Source organism: Rhipicephalus microplus, chromosome X (genome assembly GCF_043290135.1).
Source record: "Rhipicephalus microplus isolate Deutch F79 chromosome X, USDA_Rmic, whole genome shotgun sequence".
NCBI classification, from domain to species: Eukaryota; Metazoa; Arthropoda; class Arachnida; order Ixodida; family Ixodidae; genus Rhipicephalus; species Rhipicephalus microplus.
This window is the reverse complement of record NC_134710.1, coordinates 348,486,891-348,511,089: the sequence shown is the minus strand read 5'-3', so window position 1 is coordinate 348,511,089 and position 24,199 is coordinate 348,486,891. Positions and strand designations below refer to the sequence as shown.

General features: G+C 44.6%; 2 protein-coding genes across 2 annotated transcripts in view; both read left to right on the top strand.

The window, feature by feature from the left end:
• LOC119161154 (RYamide receptor) overlaps window positions 1-24,199 on the top strand; it is a 425,715-nt gene that overhangs the window by 296,544 nt on the left and 104,972 nt on the right. The gene's annotated exons all lie outside the window — the stretch shown is intronic.
• On the top strand, window positions 9,783-11,167 carry LOC142776335 (uncharacterized). The gene has a single exon (XM_075879842.1). It carries the CDS (start codon window positions 9,851-9,853, stop codon window positions 11,102-11,104), a length of 1,254 nt encoding a protein of 417 aa, XP_075735957.1. The 5' UTR covers window positions 9,783-9,850; the 3' UTR covers window positions 11,105-11,167.

The following is a 24,199-nucleotide window of genomic DNA, read 5'->3' as shown; positions in this document are numbered from 1 at the left end:
GTTAAGCTTCAGCCAATTAGTACAATCAAAGTCAAGAGAAAACTTATGCGGTCTTAGACTTTGAAGCCGTCCACGCACATAAGTAGACAAGCAACTTAAAAAGCTGCAAGAAATTGGGTTATGAAAAACTCCTCCATGGCTGTAGCCTTCCACAAGTAGTGTAAGCTCACCCATTTATTTTATATGCAAGGAAGCTGCCGCTTATCGTTCACCGCATCAAACGCTTGACAGTCACACCAGCGCTATCACAGTCACTAGTTGAACTCGGGCCTTCTCAGAATCAACGAGTTTTTATCAAAGTTCACGCGTCCATGTGTTTGATTGACAGACGCCCGTAATGAATATCGGGTACGCCCAACATGTTCGCTCTTGCCGAGGAGCAGTACTCAGGTCTTGCGGCACGATTAATCGATCACATTTATTGAGCGGACTTTATGCACACATGCAAGCAGAAAAAAAATAACATGATCAGGCGGCTACGATATCTCGCATTCAATTTTACCGCACTCATGGCGTATCTAATCGCAACTGCGTTGACGCCATGATGCGACCGCCTCTGGTGACCACCTGTATTTATATGTATCTGAAATACTTGAATGAAGCGAAACGAGCAGGACACACATGACATAGAGGGCTGAGTGTGTACCCTTGCTGCCTTCGAGTGTAGAAACGTCCATGCTACAGGAGGAACTATAGTGCCTAGAAATATACTGCCTAGTGTTCTGAGCGCGGGCTAGGAGATCGCCCCGCAGCTGATGACACCATGCCGGCAGCACCCCCTTGGTGCGCTGCTGTGCGAGCGGGTGCATTTGCGTTCAATCCTTGCTCTCCGCAAGCGCTGTGAAGCCTGCAGGAGGCAGAGCCGCGCGAGGCCAACTATTATTTTTCTGCATTTTACGGAGTGTTTTTTTACATAATGCTTCATTGTATAGGAACTGATTGATTGCTTTCACAGTACGGGCGCTTTGCAATACCAAACGAAGATCATTTCGTGGCATACATTTCTCCATCCGCTAGTGCCCGCAATAATAAAAGAGACGCAGATCCCACGTAACTTGGGAATCATTGCTTTGCGAGGTGACTCTGTTGTAATTCTTTATTTAGTGAAACATCATGAAGTGGTCCTAATTATATGCAAGAAATTGGATAGTCAACACTGGAACCAGCATTGGCGTTTCACGAACATTTGGCTCTTCTTGCAAAGTATTTCGAAGACCCTAAGTTAAGAGAGAGATCGTGAGGGCACCCAGACATAAGAGATTCGAGAGATAGATAGATAGATAGATAGATAGATAGATAGATAGATAGATAGATAGATAGATAGATAGATAGATAGATAGATAGATAGATAGATAGATAGACAGACGAACGGACGGATGGACAGACGAATGGACGGATAGACGGAAAGACAGACAGACAGGCGGACGGATGGACAGACGAATGGACGGATAGACAGACAGACGGACAGACAGACGGACGAATGGACATACATACAGACGGACGGACGGACAGATGGACGCACGGATAGGCGGACGGACAGGCAGACAGATGGACAGACGGATGGATGGACAGACAGATGGATGGACAGATGGACGGATGGATGGACAGGTGGACGGACGAACGGACAGACAGACGGATGAACGGGTGGACAGATCAACGGATGGACAGATATATAGATAGATAGATAGATAGATAGATAGATAGATAGATAGATAGATAGATAGATTGATTGATAGATAAATAGATACTCAAAGTGGTTGCAGTACACAAAGAAAGTATTTTTAAAAACCATTGACAGTATAACCACCGGAGTTATTTTTTAAAATGGGCTTTGTTCTTGAGAGCAAGAATTATCATAGAAGACCCTAAAACCTTTACCTCTTAGTCTGCATTCCATTAGGATTCGAGGGAAAACAAAGAATGATAACATGCCAATGAATAATCTGACACTCGCCGCATATTATACTGAAAACGTTGTTGGAAAGGAAGTCCAATGTTGACATAGGAGAAAAACTGTGTGAATGAAATTCAAAAGGGAATTTTTGATTTTTTAGATAAATAATAATTTTTGTAATTTTGCCTAAACGGCAATTTCATTCCCGACACCGTTCACCCTAATCCAAAAAGATAGTTCGGTGGAGTCACTCTCAGAATGCTTTTCTCACACGACAGCCTTCGAATTCTGTCTGGCCTCTTGATCCTACTTTTTCATTCAGGAAACCGTGCTGGATCCGTTAGTGCGAGGAACAAGACACCTTTTCCTTGTTCGACCGATAACTTCTTTGACACAGCGGCGCAATACACGTCTTTTCTTTGCATTGCCGCCTAGATTTTAACATTTCAGGGTGTTGCAGTGTACATATGGCGCCGTCGAACTTCACAGTAAATTAGATGGCAGCTGTCACACACTGATTTTTAACGTGGCAAGGCACGGCAGCAACAGGATGAGAGAAATTTCGCTCGTTCGTGCACCCTCTCGACACGCAGCGCCGCTTGTGGCATCTGAGTGCAGTCTTCACATGCGCGGCCACCCACTCTCGTACGGAATGCGCGCGCTCAGCACACTAGGTGGTATATTTCTAGACACTGTAGTGGAACGAAAGAACATGTGTGAGAGAAGACATACGCCCTCAAACACACCTGTGGGGGGCGCGTGTTGAGTTGGCAAAACTACAGCACGGGAATCACGCTGACGTCGCAGCACTGATAAAATGTTGAGTGAGTGGTGGCGCTGACGTGCTCGCACGCGGTGTTTCCTTGAAAACGCCGCAAATGTTCCGCATGCCTCTCCAACACCACGCGCGTTCGTGTAGCCATTTTTATCAACACTGCTATCACCAACTCCACACTGTCTTCTGCCATGGCCACCGCAAGCGACCTCGGAGCAAACTCGTCTGCCCGAGAAGCTCGGCCGATCCTGCATTGCACCTCCGGTGTCATTGAATCCATTTCTTCCTAAGTGCTTGCCGTATTAACGCGTCCCACACCTGTTTACATTGAAGGCCGAAAAGCTTGATTTGTTTATAGTTTCATTTGTAATCACGCACACCTCTAATACGCTTTGCTTTGCAGTGTACACGCCCATTCCTGATCGTCCCAAAGTGCATCGGCAGCTGTATTTCAGAAATTGTGATCATTACAGTTTGAGGCAATCAAAGTATACGAGAGTACAACCACAGAAGAGGCTTGACAAATGGCTAACTGAGAAGATCCACTCCTTTTCATTTCCAATAGCGCGCACGTATTCACTTCTATTATTTTCTCTGGTGGTAATTACCGCCAATGTGAAAAGCATTACGAGTTGTACTTTTGCTTGTAAGACATGGAATTCAACACAATAAAATAACAAAATCGAATTCAATGAGCATTCACGTAGCACATTGGTTTTCATCCAACCACAAGTCTCTGTATATGCATAATTTACGTTATCGGCACCCAACAAGATTATTGATTACGGCGACTCCAAGCCTATTGGGCGACTATGGTTATTGATACTGTGCATCGCGTAAAAGAGAAACAGCACAAAACACTCTAAGCGCCGAATTGAATAAAAACGCACCATCAGTCATCAGGCAGGCCTACATTGCCGTGAATTAACTCAGAATCTGCCATAGCACCTAGGTATCGTGCCACGTCGGCAGGTTTTATGTAGGCGCAATATTCATAAGTTTGGTCCGGACCACTCTTAGAGTTTCTTTGTAGCCACGTTGTTTTTACGCTAAATTTTGCGTTGTGATTCTACTTACGAGCACTCTTCGGTAACGTAATCAAATAAAGAAACTGCGTCACCATCACTGACATGTACCCGGGCAGTCGCAGTGCACTTTATTGCAGCGCCTGACGTGACAACGATGGCCTCTTACGATGTATTCTTCGCTTCGTGAATGAAAAACGCGACAAAAGTTCTCTTGCACAAACTTTTGCGTGGAAGTGTGTTTTGTGAATACGACCCCAGAAACTACCGTCTATATGGAAAATAACAGATGTTGTGCGAATAGAAAAGTCTGGAAATTAAAAATAAGATGTTGCCCACTACCGGCCAATTTTTTGTACAGCGTATGCTGTAAAGCTTTTGAAGACGTTTTATATAGCGGCATTATAAAGCGCTTAAAACATTTTTTTTCTGTACAGTTCAGCATGGTTTCAGGTCTGGTCTGTCATGAACGTGTTACACAACTGTGCGAGTTTTCTCGTGATAGTACATATGACAAAGGTTATCAAGTAGAATAGATATTTTTAAACTTTCAGAAAGCTTGTGACAGCGTTAACCATGCTCCTTTATTACATAATTATCATTTTTAGGTCTGCCTGCATCTCTTCTTGGTTGGTTGAAAGAAAACTAACTTCTGGCAAACAGTCCATGCGGGTAAATGTTTTTTTTTAATACACCAGCTTATCTTCCGGGGTGTAACAGGGCTTAATTTACGGTTATTTACCCTACCATTCCTGGTTCATACTGACGATTTGTCAGCGACGCTATCATCGAAAGTGAAGCTGGACGTGGATGATTGTATTATATATAATTCAATACACAGTATGTGCGATATTTGTGATTAACAACGTGATCTTGACACCGTGGTAAGGTGGCCTAAGAAATGAAGGATGTGTTTGAATGTAAAAAAAGTGTTGCTTGTCTAGTTTTACCACAAAACAAAAACATTTTTACTCATCCTACAGCATCTTGGGAGCGCAGCTTGACCGTGTTGAGTCTCTTCAATACATCGGTATATACTTGTCGGCCAGTTTATTTTCGAATTACCTTATAAAATATATAACTGGCAAAGGTAACGGTGTGGTAAACGTTGTTAAAAGCAACTTCAAGTCTATCCTAAAATGTCTGAAAAGAGCTTTGTACGTTGCAACTAGTCCGAACTGTCTTTCATTCTGCCTGTACAATGTGACAACTTTATAGGTGAACTCTAATCTATAAACTGGAATGCGTACAAAACCATGCTCTACGCTTTGTCAGTGACAATTACAATTTTGACTATTGTGATACTTGCCATAAAAGTAACTTAGGATGAAAGCCTCTTCAGAAACGCAGAAATTCTTGCGAATGAATTTTTTTTTCATTCGATCTTATGGGATGAATTGGACACCAACAAGAGTTTATGCATGATAAGGATACAATACGTGGAACCTACAAATGATCACTCGAAAAAATCCGCCAGGTCGGCTGTCGTACTGGTATCCTTGTTAATTCTTTCTTTTCTTTTAATATTTGTGAATGGAATAAGTTGGATGCGTTTGTTGGTGGATCTCTAGCCGATACTTTTTGTTAGTCCCTACGAGATGTGTGCTTTTAGTGTATGCGAAAGCGGAGGCGCTGGTTGGCAAATGTGTGTTATTTTAGACTGTAAAACTCTGTTTTTTTCTCACCTCCCCTCTTGCAATGTTGTCCACTTGGTCTGATGCAGGTTACACTGAAAATTAAATAAATAAATAAATAAAAAAAATTGCCCGCAGCTTCCCTCGGGGGAACACTGAGGAGGATGCGGACCATATAATTGGTTAACGGGGTGTTAAAGTGTGACTTACTTGGGTCGATGGCTAAATTGGTTAACGTGGTTGTGAAATGGGGTGTTAAATTGCGACTTACTTGGGTCGATGGCTAAATTGGTTAACGTGGTTGTAGGAGGGGGTGTTAAATGAGTGAACACGTACACACGTATGCGAAAGGGCGGCGCTGGTCGAAGGGACGTCGATCATTGTGTTTGTGGATTCGTTGGAATTCATTTCACCGCGACCTTGGACGTCGACGCGTCGTACAAACCAACCGACGAGCGGCAACTGAGCGAGCGAGCGCCGACCTTGAGTATATATACAGCACGACGGCGCATGCACTGTCAGCTGTTGAATGTTCTCGAAGCGCGACGCCACATGCGCGTCCACTGGAGAATCAGGAGAATTGTAGATGTCGAACGCGGTGTGTAGAGGAGGAAGGGTGCACAGATGGTGGAGGAGTGAAGCGCGCGCGGTGTGTAGAGGAGGAAGGGATGCACAGATGGTGGAAGAGTGGGCGACGGCGCGACGGCGCATGCGCGCGCGTCAGCGGTCGAATGTTCGAGAAGCGGTGCGGACGGCGCGGACGGCGCGGACGGCGCACTACAAGGCGCGAGTATAAGACGCTCCGCATCTAATAAATAAATGTCTAAAAGTGTTGATAATGTACCACTTCATATAAAACTTATAGTTTCGTGACTTTTTGACGGGAGTGCCTTCTTTTTCAAGGCATAACAAAGTTTACTGTGTGTCCGTGTATTTTTTACCAAGTCAAGACAGGACGGAAGAGGACAGATATGGAAAGATAGAGGAAAAGATTGGCGGCATAAGAATGAATGATATCTCAAGAGGGTAACGCGAACATTGTGGGTGCATAAGGAGCCATGCTATTATTGCCAGCAATATACCCCACACACTCACCCTTCCCAGAAGTAGATAGTGTGATGACCCCGCGCGTTTAGTATTGAACCTTCGGGTGCAATCTGCGGGCAGCTTGTACATGATTGAAGTCTAAGGCGAATCGGTGAGGAGAAGGCTTCGAGTGTATCTTTTTACGCGTCCACGAACCAAACGATATGACGACGCCGGTAATGTGGCACCGCCCCACATCGATATTCAATATATGCATCGGCTCTCATTAGGGATGGAATTGCGAATACGCGTAAAAAATAAAGATGACTGTATGAAGTCTGGAACCCCTTATCTGTGCGTGCCAGCTGCTTTTGAAGCACTAAATCAATCTTATTTGGTTACATACATAAGCTTAGAGCGGTGTCGGGGAATAATGTTATCAAATTAAATCAAAATGAGTTTACTAAGACGTGTATACAAAAGATGCGTGTGTAATAGTGGGACCAATAGCCTATGTGGCTATAGTAGCTGATCCAATAGAAAAAATACATAATGGCCATGAAAATGATTGATTTTATACATTTCAGGGATGTACAATCTACGTAAGAAGAGTGATTACAACTCACTAGATAAGAAAAAATTTTGCAATAAAGGTTGAAATAACGCATTGTTTTTCATTGCTAGAGGCAGAAATCCAAGATTTAGCTTTGAAGAATTCTAACATCAATAAACATTGTTGCAGGAAAGAAGATTTAGGTATAACTGATTTGTTTGCCTGGTGTTTGCGCACGGGAAGTTGAATATGGTGTTGGGCAGTGTAAAGTTTGTGCACTTTTTTGTGGGAACTGGGTCGGTTAATTTATAATTTCTTTGCACCTTAACGAAGAGATTATGAAGATCAATGATTAGGATGCCACTAGAGTAATGAACGGGATAGAACGTTATTATTCCTAAAGCACGTTTCTGCAACTGCAGTATAGGTATCAAATAAGTTTTCTATGTTAGAACCTAAGCCTCAGAGCAGTAGCCGAGGGGTGAATGAAACACGGAAAATTATGTGCAACGAGGTAGATAACGAGGAAAATATTGGCGCGAAGGGACCATATCATGAAAACAAAAAGCTAGTTTTCTACATAGCATTTATCTGTCCTGTGCAGTGCAAGTGATGGCCAAATGACCTCATAAATATTTGAATGCGTGGAGCCCTATTCAGAGTTTCCTTGTTCAAAGAGATATTAAGACTGCTGTAGTTTACTGTTTTTTTCTTAAGTGAAATACGGCGTATTTAATACTCTCTTTACCTATGGCTAGCCTATTTTCTGTAAACCACTCATTTATTATTGCCATTTCTTTCGCTCAGTGAAGGAAGTCAGGTATCTGTGTAAAGTAACACTTACTCATCAGAATACACGACTTTGGAGAACAGAAAAGCTTACGGTAGATTATTCACGCATAAAGAGAAGAGAACAAAACACAAAAGTGATCCTTGTGGTACTCCCTATGTGACATCAGCAAAAGTAGAGCATTATTTGCTAATAACTAATTGCTGTTTACGTGCATACTAATACCTCTGAATGAATTGAAGCGCGTTTCAACAACTCAGTAACGCTTTAAATTTATAAATAATCTAGCATGACAGACTGTGTCAAACGCCTTCCTTACATAGAGAAATATTGGCAGCGCAATGACCTGCTTCTCTACAGCAGTGTTAATGAATTGTAAAAGGCTTGAAAAGATGGATACAATAGATCTACATGCAATGAAACCATGCTGCTGCGAGCAGATAATGTTATTGTTTTCGAAAATTGCATTTAGTTTTAGCGCAGTGAGTTTTTATACTAGGGTATTCACGGTACTCATGATAGTTATTGGGCTCTAACTAACAGGTGGATTCGGATCACCAGATTTGTACACTGCAATAACTTCCCCTACTTTCAATTCGTCTGGATAACAGCTCTTGCTGCTTACTATGTGTTTGAACATGTGGCAGAGAGGACAAATGTTTATTGAGCATGTGGCAGGAGTGTATATATGCCTCCAAATTGTATCAATGATCGTTTGATAAATTTTAAAATAGACAAACTGGGTGTAATCTTTGCCAAAAAGGTAGATGCGAAGTATGCAAACGCATATATGCATGACAACAGTGGCGCAAAGCACCTATTGAGATTTAGGCACAGGATAAGGGGTGCACTAGACTGTGACTCAGACAGCGTCGTACACCTTGTGGGAGGTGGGTTATGTAACATGCAACTGGTGGGTCAAACAGGCAAGCTCTTTAGAATTATGTTAAACAACCATCGGGCCCAGGCACACGCCCTGCCAGGCCATCAACTTTGTAAACCAGCGCAATGAAATATCACAGCTTTGATTGTTGTCTATTCACGTCACATGCGCATTTTTTCACTTATCACCCACGCAAGCAGCGGTGGCCTCATGACGAGTTCACAGCCGTTCTATAAACGGACTGGGCGTAAATAAACCTACGTTCATTTTTTAGTGGAGCGTCCGACTGATTTACTGCTATGCCAGGGTTACACAATTTGAAAGCAATTAAAGGACAATCACAGAACAGAAAAAACAAGAATCTTACACTTTACCTCCATATTCAAAAAATAAAAGACTAAATAGGTGAACACCCAGGCACCCTGTCAGCGCTATGATCCATAAATAATGCAACCACCCCTCTACACTCAGTCGCTGGCCCCTTGCCACCCATTGCGACAAAAATAATATTGTTGCAAGCAACCATATTGAGCACTGATTGGTCGCAGCAGCAACACACGCAACCTTCAGAGGTAAAGCAGTTCGACAAATGAGTGCCATATGAAACCTGAAAGCAGCAATAAATCAAACTTTCCTATAGCAGTAGGCTCGTGTTTTTATAGAAAATAATTTACACATGTTTCTTTTGTCAGAAGCGAGTACTACAAATATATGAACTGATCTCGCGACAGGCCCAAACGTGCTATAAGTCGCACGACGAAAGGTCATGGAACTAAGCCCCGATACAGGGCACCACATTGTCTAACAGGGCTGCCTTGTCTGTACTACAATATTCATTTAAAGGCTGCTGCCTCCAGAGCCCCCGATATCATGTGACAAGACTGACTGCTAGAAAAGAACGTCACCTTCGTTGTCTTCTTTTGCAAAACGATTCATTATGGCTGTATATAACATATGCCACTAACCACAGGAAGGTAAAATTACATTTAATTGTGGTTACAATAAATAGAAAAATAAACACTTGCGTGAAATAAAAAATGTCATTTGATTATATCTATATATGTATTAGTATGTACAGTAGCCCAATACTCTAGCAGACACTCTCTTCTTCTTTCGTTTCGCTTAACTTCGTTTTCGCTCGTGCTTCACGTTTTGCAGCGGCAATCGCGCCACGCTTCGGTAGGTAGTCGAGTGCTCCCTTGTCGTTAGTTCAGACGTCCCCGTGGTGAGCTCGGCCGTCGCGCTCCTACCAGTGCGGACCACTTCCGCGATGGCCACCCGCCAGCGCCGCGGTAACACGACTGGCCAGGGCCGACGTCGTCATCAGCGTCGGCAGGCGCGGCAGCAACAGCGCACCGACTACCAAGCCCAACCAACCAACGGCCAAGAGGATGAAGGCGACCAGCACAGGATCCGCGACGAGGTTCCCGTGGGCGACATGGCAGATCCGTTTATGGGGCCTTTCGTCGATCAACCCCTGTATTACATTCCATCTACGACACAGGTATACCAACCAGTCATCTTTCAACGAGAACCAATCGTTCCTGTTGTGCGAGGTGACGGTGCCACCGCGACCCAAGAATACATTCAACTCATGAAGGAAGCCCTGCTATGGAGCCAGCACAGGAGGCAGCGTCGAGGCCGAGGACCATTGCGTGGCACAGGCGAGCCGCACGAAGGCTCCCGTGACAACCCTACGCCACACGCGGTCGGTACTGAGGAAGGTGATGGTGATGCGCCGCAGAGCCCGACGGTTTCAGAGCTAGCCGATTCTTTGGAGAGCCTAGAGCACCAGCATTATGGTCCCTTAATCACAAGCTACGGGACGGTTTCCGTAATGCTGAGGAGTTGTGTTCGAGTAGACATTTCGGTACATGGCGCCGTCAGGTTAGTAAACTTCCGTAAGCACTGCACAGCGGCCATCAACAGCAATGGAGAGTGCAGCGCCATCTGCCATCCGTGTGGCCGGGTACTGCAGGAAGGTGGAAGTGTCTACATGGGCACAGGGGCCCGGATTGCCCAGATCTCGCTCCGTGGTGTCACTTTCACAGCTTTCAACCATGGGCTCGTGTACCTGGTTGACGCTTCAGGGACCAAATCAACCTCTGAGCGGTTCCAGATCTTGTCCTACGACATAGCGCTGAAAGTGTTCGCGTACGAGGTGCCACAGGGAGCTGAATGCTTCGACGAATGCTTACGCATCGTTCGGGAAGCCAAGAAGAAAACCAACAGGAATCGTGATGAAGTCTGGATCGTAAACGGCATAAGAATCAAGCAGACCCCGTGGGGTGACGTTCAAGTTTCTCGTGATTCGGGCAGACGCATCATCTGGACATCGCCTACGGCTGGCACGATATCGGTGAACACGCCGATTGTAAAGACCGCCATGAGCTGTGATCCCCGGAAGTTCTTTTTCGTCAAGATGGGTCAGAAGAAGATCAACGCCAGTGCAGATGTCTTCACCGTGCGAAACGGCAGCCAGAGGGCTGGTTTTGACAACCGTGGTCGTCTCATTCTTCCCTGACCAGGCACGCCGGAGCTGCAGAGAACGTTGGGCTAAAAAAACATAAAAAACAATCAAGCTCTTTCCACGTCTCCTGTTTGTCTGATTTCATGATAGACAGAGCTCCACATTTTTTTTTCGTTCAGACGTTATCGCGTACTTAGCTATCGACCTATTCGTATAGTTACCTCTTGTAAATCTCGTCATATGCGCGCCGTTCTTGCTTGCAAGGGCTCGGCTGTAGACGTAAACGACGTTGGTTCGATTCCGGCCATGGTGGTGACATTTCATTGGCGGCGAAATGCTAGAGAGGAGTGTACTGCGCGGTTTTAGTGCACGTTAAACAGCCCCAGGTAGCCCTAATTATCCGGAGCCATCCACTAAGGCAGGTCTCATAGTTAGACTTAACTATAGAGATGTTGAGCTCCAAGAACTAACCAACGTTTGTGCCTGCGTTTTTATCGTGACCAGATAGACCTGTTCATAAGGTAAATTAAGGAAAGTTAAAGCATCACAATGCAGAGCTCATAAACATAAAGTAACGCGGATGCTCGAAAGAACTTGCATGGTGAAAAAATACTGTCAAGCCATTCACCGCACACCACTTGTGTTGCAGTCGTATGCTTCTGCCCGCCTCTCTCATATTTGCTTTTCACACGCATGGTCACGTTTGCAGCGTCATCTTTTTAAATGCGAATGGTGTTATGGTCTCACCGTACCAGTTTTTTTCCCGTCCATTGGCCCACTTCAGCAAAATCTTCGCCGGTATTATCATTGTTCTTAACCCTTTCATGCCCACAATTTTGTTTCACTCCGCAACACCAAGAAAACTCTGTTTTGCATACGAAAATATTGATTTATGCGAATAACTTTTCAGAAAAAATTATAATAATTTACAGGTGAATAATTAGCTGTTGCTCCTCAGCAACATTAGACACCTATGGTACTACCTCACATGAAATGCCTTCCAGCATTATGGCCTGGAATAAGGTGTAGATGTACGTTGCACTATCGAAGATTGAGATTTAAATGTATACATCCTAAACTTTTCTTAGACACCTTCCATGAGGGACTGGTCTTGAGTGGCGAAGCCTAGACAAAACAGTTTAAACCTAAAGAAGAGAGTATATAATTGCGCCTTGTGTAATGAAAGCAATCTTTTTGGATTTAATATTTTGAAAATAAAAAGGCATTCAACGAGACCGACATTTTTGTAAAAATAATTTTTTTCCTTTTTCTACGCTAGACAGATCGGCCTCCTTGTTGTGGGAGTGACGCAGACGAGAAAGAAGATGAATGGAGCGCGAACCGGTTCTTGAAGATGATAATTTTCTTTCCAACACTACAAGCATCAAATATAGAAGTTTAAAATAACTGCCACCTTCTGATCGGGTTAGCGATGGATGTCTTCTGTCTTCCAAATATCAGCGGCCTCGCCTCTATATGTCGCTGGCTCTAGTTTTCACGCCGCGGGCTAGGTGAACGACGTCTCGGGAGGTCTGATGACGGACCAGGACACGGCAACCGGTGGCGCATTGGTGCTGACGACTACGACTTCCGTTGCTGGCTATCCTGCAGTGTATGGCGCGAAGACAGAAACTTTTCGATCTCGTAAAGGCGCTCAACATTGCGGGAGCAGGTGCGTTGACTGGGAAGCCTCGCAGTTCCACTCGACGATATTGGCGATATGCCTCTCCACAGTGGCAATATAAATTAGTACAATCGTATCTTCGCATGCCTGCTCGTACTCCCATATATGCCCCATTGCAGCCACGCTAACCAGCGTGCTCATAAATGCTCTACAACGCCTTCTGAGCTACTTTAACTATAACGGATGTCGCAATAGCTTGCTGTTCCGCTGAGGTCGAATAAATTTCCACCGGTGTGTGGAGCTCCTCTTACCATGTGTGAGACGCTGAAACAAAATGCTAAAAAAACGGTATTTGTTTATAATTACGTCATTTTTAAAGCTCAAGGCATTCAGTAGTGTTTGTTTCTTACCCCGTATAGCACCAAAAGTGTCACGCAGCGGGATTTGAATGGCGAAAAAAATACTCTTCAGTTTGTTGCCCCAGAGCAACTGCCAGAATCAAATTCCTGTGGGTAGGCTTCACTGTAGATTATCAAAATATGCAGAAATGTAGTGCGACGTATGATGATTGGTTGGTTGGCTGGTTGTCCTTTAAAGTCCTGGCGCAACCCACCACGTGAGATCGGCCATGAAACTGACGGTACCTCGTCTTTAAAATAAACTTATTTTAACAGGCAAATACGTTTATTAGGTTTGTACCAATAACTATTTTCGTAGTTTTTGCTAAAGTGATGTTTGGGTATTCTGCACGTTGCAAGGATTCAGCTCGGGGTTTTTTATTAGCAGTCTTGTGACGCCACCATACATATAGGCCGTGTTTCTGGGGTTATTTACATTATGACACAATGTGCTTTTGACTTGTGCAATAACGTGTTTCACTTAGTAAAACGAGAATTTTACTTTTGCTTTGTCTTCCTTCTCCTTTTCACTGCGTAGAATTTTCGAAAAACCGCACGTGAGGAGCTTTAACTTTCTCATTTTCCTACCGTGATAACAAATAACGTTTACGTCGTCCTAAATAGTCTGTTTATTTTATTATCCTCGCACTCACATGATTCGGCCACTAGTTTATTTTAAGGCAGATAAGTTGCAGCTAAATTTTGACGTATATTTCGCAGACAGAAGAATATCATCATCATAAACTAGCACGCGCTCCATTTGTCTTCTACTTCATCATCTTCGTCTTCAGGTACGCTCCCAGAACACGCGCGCCGATTTGTCTGGAATAAAATTTTACAAATATGATGTTCGAGGGAGCGTGTATACGAAAAATAGAGAAAAAGAATAATAGGTAAAGGAGAAAAAATATTTGCGAAAAAAAATTTAAAGTGGTTGATCGGCTTTCCGACAACACTAGCAAAGCATAGCGTAATATTGCATACCAAAGAGAGGAGTAGAATACCAAGAGGGTGAGTATAACCTTGCATACAGAGTATGATCTACCGTAGTGTAATGCACTGAAAAAAAGACAACAAACGAGCGAGAAAACGAGGACACTCGCTCATTTGATGTTTGTTTTTTGCGCTGCACTGCACTGTGATTGACTTGTTCCAACGCGCCCAGAAGCAACGTTGCTAAGTTACCATGTATGGTATAACAAGGGGGCGAGAAATCGAAGTAGGGGAAAAAGAAGCGTGAAGGGTAGAATGAATATGGAGCGAGTGAGAAGGAAAAGATAAAAAAATATGAGAGAGAAATAGATATAAGGAACGGAAGAAAGAGAGAAAAATAGCACGAGGCACAAGGACTGTATTTAAAGAGAGACACAGAAATCCACGCAAGGAAATATACGTAAGAGAGTAATAGAGGTAATAAACACAGAAAAGATATAGAAGGACATAAAAAGAAATAGACACAGAGAAGAAGAGATAGAAAGACGCTGACTCAAAACAAAATACTTTTAACAAAAATTGGGCAGCTGTAGCTATGTGCAGTAAATTATAGCAGGAGGTGGAAAAAAAAACCACCCAAGTCAGGACCAGATAGGTGACCACGAAATCTAGTTTAATCCAGCCTTGCGGAAAATGATTAGCGCAAGCTGCGCCAATTTTCCAAAACCATGTAAGTTGGTATTCGATTTTTTCCTTTACATCGAACTGCCGTTGATTGCTTCAAGGAAAAAGAAAAGCTTCAATTAAGGAGAAATGACATAATACGTGCCTTCACGTGGCGGATTAACTTTACGACACATTTCTGTTCAACGGGAGTGAAGTCATTCACACATTTTTTTTAAATTCCTCTTTCTTAACGGACAATATTAGAAGCTGAGCTCTTTCTCGGTGATGATAAGGTGTGATGGAGCTGCTTACATTTGTTGAAAATTATTTGGGAGACAGTGTACCAGTATAATTAAAAGTCCACAGAGCCCTGTGTGATATTTTAATATATTCTGCCGCCTTTTCATTTACCAGGATCCACCCTTGTTCTTACCACGGAGCTGCACTTTTTCTATAGTTATGTGAAATGTACTATAAAAAAGACTACGTTTACGGAGTTCTAAATGACTCCTTCACTGTTCCGCGCCCTGATCTCTACTGTCTACGCCGTTCTCATTGAGATGTCGACGCGACCACAATATCCGTATAAAGTCATTTGTTTCAGACATGTACAGAATTCCTTTCTTTATGCCACACGTTATACACCCTATCAGCATACAAACGGGAAAGAGGCAACCTTAGCGTGTACAATGCGATGCACGAGCGGCATTTTAATCTGCGTCGACGCATGTGAGGAGACCTATAGCACGCATTATTTCGGCATCGGAACGCTACCTCGACCATTTTGCTCTTTTTTATCTTGGTCGTAATCTGACGTAAATGTGTAATTGGTAGCGGTGACAGAGGCACAACGTTGTTTATCCACGAAAAAGTTAGATATCTACACTGAAATGCTGGGGCACCTACTCTTTCACGGCGCCCTATTATGCGGATGCGGTCATTGGCATGAGAAACAGGGAGGGGGCAAGGAGATGGCCTCTTCCCCTAGCTAGTTACTTAAGAGGGACGTGCAAAGGCAACCCCATATATTTTACATATTTGTTAGGAAGGGTCACTGTGACAATACATCGCAGCCCCCCTCCCCTCCACCTGAAGAACAACCCTGCGCACGCCTGTGCGCTGGGCTACTCCGTTTCCTTTCATATAGGGATATTACGAGGCATTTGTTAAGCTACTCACTCCGCTCTATTAAATGCGAAGCATTCCTTAGCAATCTTCGGTGACTTTGAGCACACCTATCTATCTATCTATCTATCTATCTATCTATCTATCTATCTATCTATCTATCTATCTATCTATCTATCTATCTATCTATCTATCTATCTATCTATCTATCTATCTATCTATCTATCTATCTATCTATCTATCTATCTATCTATCTATCTATCTATCTATCTATCTATCTATCTATCTATCTTTCTATCTATCTAACTATCTATCTATCTATCTATCTATCTATCTATCTATCTATCTATCTATCTATCTATCTATCTATCTGTCTGTCTGTCTGTCTATCTATCTATCTATCTATCTATTTATCTATCTATCTATCTATCTATCTATCTATCTATCTATCTGTCTATCTATCTATCTATCTATCTATCATCTATCTATCTATCTATCTATCTACGACTTTAAGCTCTCCTGGCCGTTTACATAATGGCATCTATACCCAAATTGGTAGGGCATAATATGACTGTATGACGAGCATAAGTGACTTGTCACAACATGAAAATCATGAAATCTTTGTCACGAATGTCAATATTTTAATTCAATGATCTTGCTGCTCTTTCGGTGGTTTCAATGGCATGGCATTTGAAAAGCTGGTATGGCATGGCGTGACAGCATGGCTAGCATACGTGACAGGCCCTCACGTAGATATCATAACATGCGTGTCACGTATGAACATGACTACATGCCACGCTCATAATGCGCTCACGGTCGTTTTGCTAGCTTCTCATATACCGAATTTGGTATTACGGGATGAGAATGGGTGACGAAGGTAACTGACACGTACAAACGTTATGATAATGATGTGCGTGTCATGTAAAACATGGCTGTATGCTACGCTCATGGTGCGCTTGTGGTGGTTTCGCTAACTTCACATATACCAAAATTGGTATTACGTGACGTAAACGGCCGACGAAGAATAATGACACGTCCAAACATGATAATTATGATATGCGTGTCATGTAAAAGATTACTACATGCTACGCTCATAGCGTGCTCACGGCCGTTTCGCTAGCTACACGTATACCAAATTTAGTAGCACGTCACCTGAGTATGAGTGTGAGTGAGAATTTATTAGAAGGCAAAGAGGTCGACCTGGGCTAGTTCGCTCTAGCCTGCTACTCTGCACAGGCGATAAGGGAAGGGGGGAGGAAAGAGTGATGAAGGGTGATGATGGGGCAAGAAGAGGTGGTGCGTATGTATAGCAGCCACTTAGCGTAGTACCCTACAGTCTAGTATCTAGTCCAGTGCTTTTTATAAAATCTAAAACAGCCTTTGTAGCAGTTTCTAACACTCTTTGGTCGTTCATTGCTGACAATATGTGGCTTTCACTCAATAGCGTTCGCCCGATGCTTGCTAACGTTGCAGTTATCATTTTTTTTTGCGCCACGTATAATGCACAGTCACAAAATATGTGAGCTAAAGTTTCGCACGCTTTATCTAGTCCAGTGCTTTTTATAAAATCTAAAACAGCCTTTGTAGCAGTTTTTGACACTGTTTGGTCGTTCATTGCTGACAATATGTGGCTTTCACTCAATTGCGTTCGCCCAATGCTTGCCAACGTTGCAGTTAGTATTTTTCTTTGCGCCACGTATAATGCACAGTCACAAAATATGTGAGCTAAAGTTTCTTCGCGCGCTTGGCAGCGCTCACAATTCGGGCTGTCCGCACGGCCGATTAGGTGGGTGTAGTGGCGAGTGAAGGCGACGCCCAGGCGAATCCGGTGCAGTATATTAGCATGTCTTTGGCTGATTTTATCTGGAAAACGAAAAGTCATACCGGGGTCTGTTTCCCGCAGACGCTTGTTCCGGTGATCTGGTAGCGACCAGTAAGTGGCAGCGCATTCGCGTCACCTGAATACACGAAGAAGGTTTGTGACACGTATAACCATGATATTTATGACATACGTATCATGTATCAACATGATTACATGCCACGCTCATAGCGTTTTCAGGGCCGTTGTGCTGGCTCCTTATATATCAAATTTGGTATCACGTGACGTGATCAGACGAAGAAGGTAAATGACACGCTCAAACATGATAATCATGACATGCAAGCCATGTACGACATAGTTTACGACCGCCACGAACGTTGTGCTAATTTTAATGTGACAGATCAACCTTCCTCATTGATGCTTAGCATGTAATTGATTCCCACACTGTGAGGAATCTTCTTCTTTCTGCTGAGTGATCTCTTCCTTCTGCTGAAGGCCGCTGCCTCTTCATAAAATAAGGGAAAATGTCATTTTTTGCTGAGTAACACTTCTACCTTCACCGCTGCTTTTAAAACCCAAACATAATCCCACTTTTTTATCTTTATCGGGTAATGACCAACTGCGAAGCATCGTAATATTTTCACCTACTCAGACGTGTGTTACAGCCTCCAAGTCCGTAAATCAGAAAAAAATGTAGCATTGACGTGTTCGGGCTTCGTTTTGTGGCAGTTCATGATTATCAATTAATGTGGTTTACTCGATTATATCTTCGAAAACTGAAAACATATATAAAGAATTGCTGGATGTGAGCAGCATAAAAATAAATGTTGTAACATAAAAATAATTTGGTTTCGAAGTATAGAAACTCGGGTCCTTCACTCTCCAGTCGTGCATTTCAAGTTTACGCCTTCACAGCTTTTCGGCATAGTCCCGACCTGTAGTTGCATTTGAACAGCCTACTTCCTATCTTTCACGCATCTAAGTCTCGCGTCACCCGTTATGTGCTCTGCGGCGGCGAGTGCCAAGGGCCACTTCCGGCCTGCTAATTAAAACAGTGCTGCCGCCTCAGAGATCACAAGGATCCCATAAACCTCTTAGGTCGATTCCTGTGACCGATATTCTTGGTTGCTTTTGTGCTCCCTTCGACCCTCCAGCACTCTTTCGCCAGTGGCAGTGAGAGGTGCTCTCCCACGCCCTTCATGGCCTCTCGACGCGACAGTCATCGGCATTGCAGCCGAAAGGACGACGCCTTGGGCAAACACCGTTTCCACTCCAAGCTTCGCATGTGAGAGCATCGCGGCGGTCATTCTGGCAGCGAATGTATATTTCTGCCGCCTGTGGTTTTATGTGCGCGGCCGAGGCCCTGTTTCAGGCCCGTCTACGCTATTTTATTTATTTATCTTTCAGTTAGGCGCAACCGATGTCGTAAAAGTTCTCGTCGAAGAGTCGTCGTGTATACCTTGGCAATCACTAAGAGAGATTGATGAATAAATAAAAAAAACGGAGACGCACTAGAGGCGCGTGAGTGTGGTTCCTAGTGTGGAGCTGATGTCGAAACAACTGGTCAGTGGAGCCAAGCATACGTCAAACAGGAAGGAGGCAGTGGAACGTAACTATGGCTGGTTAGAGGGAAGAGGCCAGGGCAGAGAGAGGAGGAGAGTGGATTCTATTTAGGTTAGCACGGCATGCTATCACCTGCCGTTCCTTTGAACTGCCCATAAAAATATAAATAGATAAAAAATCATTGATTTTTCTACCTGTGAAACTTCTGGAACAAGCTAATAGATCTGCGTGGGTACGAGCGATGGCCTCCTACATCGATGTCGGCCGCTTTTACAAAGTGAAGAATGTTTCACCTTACTATAATTGTTTTAGCGTGTTGCTTTCCAAAGGCTGGTATTTATTTGCCCCAATTTTCGCACAAAACATACGTACAAGCTTTGCACCAATAGTAATGTGTCCTTTTTTACGTTGTGGTAAAAACACAGCTCTTCCTTCATTTTACAAACTGCTGACAAGCTATGTGAATTTCGCTAATGCGATAAGAAAAAGATGCGAAATATACGAGCTGCTTAACCTGATTGGCTATGCCAACCAGACGAAAAAACGCCAGGCCTGCGCGGAAAAGGCAGCACAGTCACAGTAAAAGCTAGAAGAGTGGCTTTTCAGAGCCTTCTCATCACACTCATTGGGTAACTAGCCCCGTCGCGGTGGTCTATAGTGTCTAAGGTACTCGGCTGCCGACGCGCAGGTTGCGGGATCTAATACCGGCAGCGGCGGCTGCATTTTCAATGGAGGCGAAAATGCTGTAGGCCCGTGTGCTCAGATTTGGGTGCAGGTTAAAGAACCCCAGGTGGTCAAAATTTCCGGAGCCCTCCACTACGGTGTCTCTCATATACATGTGGTGGTTTTGGAACGTTAAACCCCATATATCAATGAATGATTGGGTAACTACTCTAAGCACACTTGCTTGATACCCACTAAGGCATTAGTAAGAACTTTTTTTGGGTATATTGTAGGCCAGCATCCGATATTTTACTTTTGGTTATTCTTCTGTGAAGCGCACTATCCGCTCAACACTTGGAAGTAATTTCATGCCAATTGTTCATCTAGTGGCTGACGACGATGATAAATTATGGCTGAAGGGGGTATGCGCCACAGGGAACAAGAACGAGCTTTTGTAATGGGTCGGAACAATGGATGGCCCACTCGTTTCACTATTTTCATTGTGCGACGACTGCTTGTTCTTTCCCAGTTCAAAACGCTTTATAAGTCGTATTCACGTGATTGCTTTCACTACATCAAGCCTGCCTAAGGCAAGTTTGCCATAAAATCACCAGCACCAGCGTAGCTCAGTGGTAGAAGACTGGGCTGGCACCTAGCGGACCCGGTTCGAGCCCCACTGTGTCTTTGGTGCTAGGTTTGCCAACAAGTTAGGAGCACCGGCGTAGCTTAGTGGTAGAATACTGGGCTGGCAGCCAGCAGACCCGGGTTTCGAGTTGCACTGTATCTTTGGTGCTAGGTTTTTTTTCTAGTTTCACACGATGCGGGACACCGACGGCGGCGGCGGCAGCGGCGGCGGACAACTGCGCGTGACCCGAGTTGTGATCTCATAACAGCTTTCGCTGTAAAATGCCAGGCCTGCACAGAATGCGCAACACAGTCACAGCGAAGGGAGGAAAAGCGGCTTTCAGAGCCTTTTCTAAACACTCGTAGGGCGATTGCTGCAAGCATACTTGCTGAATACCCACTACGGAATTAATAACACTTATTTCTGGGTAGCTCTCAAGCATTCGCTATGCTATTTTCGTCATTCTTCCGAGAAGGGTTGTCTCTGCTAAAAACTTGCATATAATTTTGTCCAAATTCTTCATGCAGTGGCTGACGACGATGAATAATCATCTTTCAAGTGGGTTTGCGCCACAGTTACTAGGTGATCAAAAACAAGCTTTTGTAATGGGTTGTATGATTGAACGAGCCAATAGTTACGTCATTTCCATTGCGTGACGCCTGGTTGTTCTTTTTCTGTTTTAAAACGCTTTGTTACTCATTACAACGCGATTTCTTTCCACACACCAAGCCTTTACCTAAGGCAAGTTTGCGAAGAACTACCAAGCTCCGGCGTGGCTCAGTGGTTTAATACCGAGCTCGCATGCTGTGGACCCGGATTAGAGTCCCACGGCGTCTCTAATACTAGGTTTTTCTGGGAAGACGACGAAGCTGTTGCTGCTTGGCTAAGTAGCTCTGTCTGCTGTTATCGTTTATTTTTGTTTATATTACGGCTCAGCACTGCTCAAGACGTCGGACGACTCGAAAAGGTACCTGCCGTATCGGCGACCGACGGGTGCTGCGCAGCCCGCCGCGTCGAAAGGTGCTAGAAGAAACGAGACAAGCATCAGGGAGAGCGCCGCCATGACCTCCCAAGGTGTGACACAAGGTCAGAAGCACCAGCTGGTCTGCGCAAGCATACCTGACTGCAAGCGACAACACAGCGCTGAATCAGAGGACGAATCAACTGTCGTCGGGGACCACAACGGGGCGAACCTCACAGATCAAGACATGGACGAGGGTGGTTTCCGCCTTGTACGACATCGCAAAGACAGGACGGTGGGCATTCCTGTCTTAATCGCTCCAACATCCGAAGGAGCTAACTTGAGGCAAGTGAATCCTATTCACCTATACTCGGAAATTGAAACGATTCTCGGTGGAGCCCCAGTTAAGAGCCGTTTCACAGCACAGGGAGCCCTGCTTTTGGATATAGAGACAGAACATCAAGCTAATATGCTTCTAGAGACAAACACTATCTGCGGCCTTGCCATATCTGCCCGTGTACCACACAGCTACATGAAAAATACCTGCATTATAAAAGGGGTCCCAAGATGGTACTCGGACGAAGAGCTGTTAACCTACCTGAGACCTCAGGGAGTATACCACGCAAGAAGGATCATACGACGAGTCCAAACCTCATCCACCGAATGGGAATCAAGGCGCACTGACTCTGTAGTTCTCACATTCGCTCCCAATTCGGAACGTCCAGAGAAAATCAACCTTGGCTTCACCAGACACGAGCTGGTAGACTACGTGGAGACGCCACCACGCTGTTTTAAATGTCAGCGTTTTGGACATGTTGCCAAGCACTGTCGTGGGGAACAAAGGTGTAAGCGCTGTGGGGGGCCTCATGACTTTAAGACGTGTACAAGTAAAGAAAAACTTGTGTGTGCAAACTGTGGCGGTGACCACCCAGCTAGCTACGGCCGATGTCCAGCACGAACAGCTGCGCAGCGAAAAAATAAGACGTTTGTCCTCGGCCCGAAGACTGTGAACGAACCATCGCTCACAAAGAAGACTTCCGGCGCGCCACAACTTGGCGTTTCGGATAACGAGTGCGCAGGAAATTTTCCACGCCTAAATCCGACAAGAGCTGGTACTGAGTCAACGCAAGTGCTCAACGCTGGTGAGAAATGTATCACGAAAGAGTCCGCCAAGCGCACCTACGCTGATGCACTGAGCCCATCTCAAGTACCATCTGGAAGCCAACAGCCAGAAAACCTCGAGCACGTTATTCGCGCTCTGTTCACAGCACTGCGTTCACACGTCGCTAAGATGCCTGCGAGTTCAACGAAGGATATGTTGGGAGCAGTCCTGGCTCTAGAGTCAGTGTTACTTTGCTCTGCTTCCACAAACACACAGTAGAATAATGGCGCTGTCTCGCCCACCTGGTCTATTTCGTCCTTCAAAAGTGCCCTTAATAATGCAATGGAACTGCGCCGGTCTTCTAAAACGCCTGTGCGAACTCAACCTTTTCCTGCGCGACATTCCAATACCGATTCTAGCCCTCTCCGAAGCCGGTCTACCGAATGCAAGGACGCTCCCAGGGTACATCCGACACGGCAACCCGAGCATAACGTCGTTTGCAAATGGAAGCGCAATGATATACATAAGGCGGGAAATACCTCACGTCACCCTACCAGTGCAAGACCTCTGTTCCAACTCACTGGAAGTCGCTGCTGTGCAAGTGTGTCTGGGAAACCGAAAACTGAGTGTGGTATCGGTGTACATAAGCCCACGAAAAAAGGTCTCTATGGAGACTTTCCTAAAGGACCTCTGCACTCGATGTCCCGCTCCTCGAATAATCTGTGGTGATTTTAACGCGCACCATCCACTCTGGGGAGATAAGAGTGTAGATTTTCGAGGCAGGGAACTTCTAGCAGCTGCAGATGCTGCCGACTTATGTGTGGCAAACGATGGTAAACCTACATTTTTCAGGCCACCTGATTCATGGAGTGCAATAGACCTTGTACTTCACTCCACGGACCTTCTGGTATCATCGACCACGGCTCCAGACAAGATGGGCAGCGACCATTTCCCCATCTTCACCAATATCCTGGGATTTCGAACTGCTGGTCGGCAATTCTGCAATGTAACACGCTGGGACAGCTACAGAGAAGTGTTGGACAAATCCACTGGTGAGCTGTTTGCAGATATGTTGCAAAGCAAGCGATCAGCAACTTCATTGCTGAAACTGCCTGACCATTTTCCTGCTCCAGACTTGAAATTTAAGAACCTCTGCGCAGCACGTAGACGAGCGGAGCGGAAAATAATGAGAACAAAAGGAAATCCGTCTGCGAAAACCGAATATAACAGGATAAACGCTGCAATTCGTCGCCATACAAAAAAATTAAGACGAAATCAATGGGCCGCTTTCTGTGAGAGTTTATCAACGTTTACGCCCTTGACAAAGATATGCGCAGTAATAAATAGACTTTCTGGGAAGATCCGAACAAACAGGCCATTCGAAGCACTCGCTTTGAAACAAGGGATAGATTTGCAAACCCTTGCAGAGGATTTCGCAGACGTGTACATAACTGGTAGACCAGCAGGAGCGGCGATTCCTCTGTCACCCCAGTTTTTCCACACGATGGATACGCCATTCACCTTCCGAGAGCTGGATATGGCACTTAGCAAATTAAGAAGACGCTGTGCCGTGGGTCCCGATTTGATCAGCAATCAAATGCTGACAAATCTACCATATGAGCGAAAAAGGGCTCTTTTGGACATATTTAATCATGTCTGGAGCACGGGAG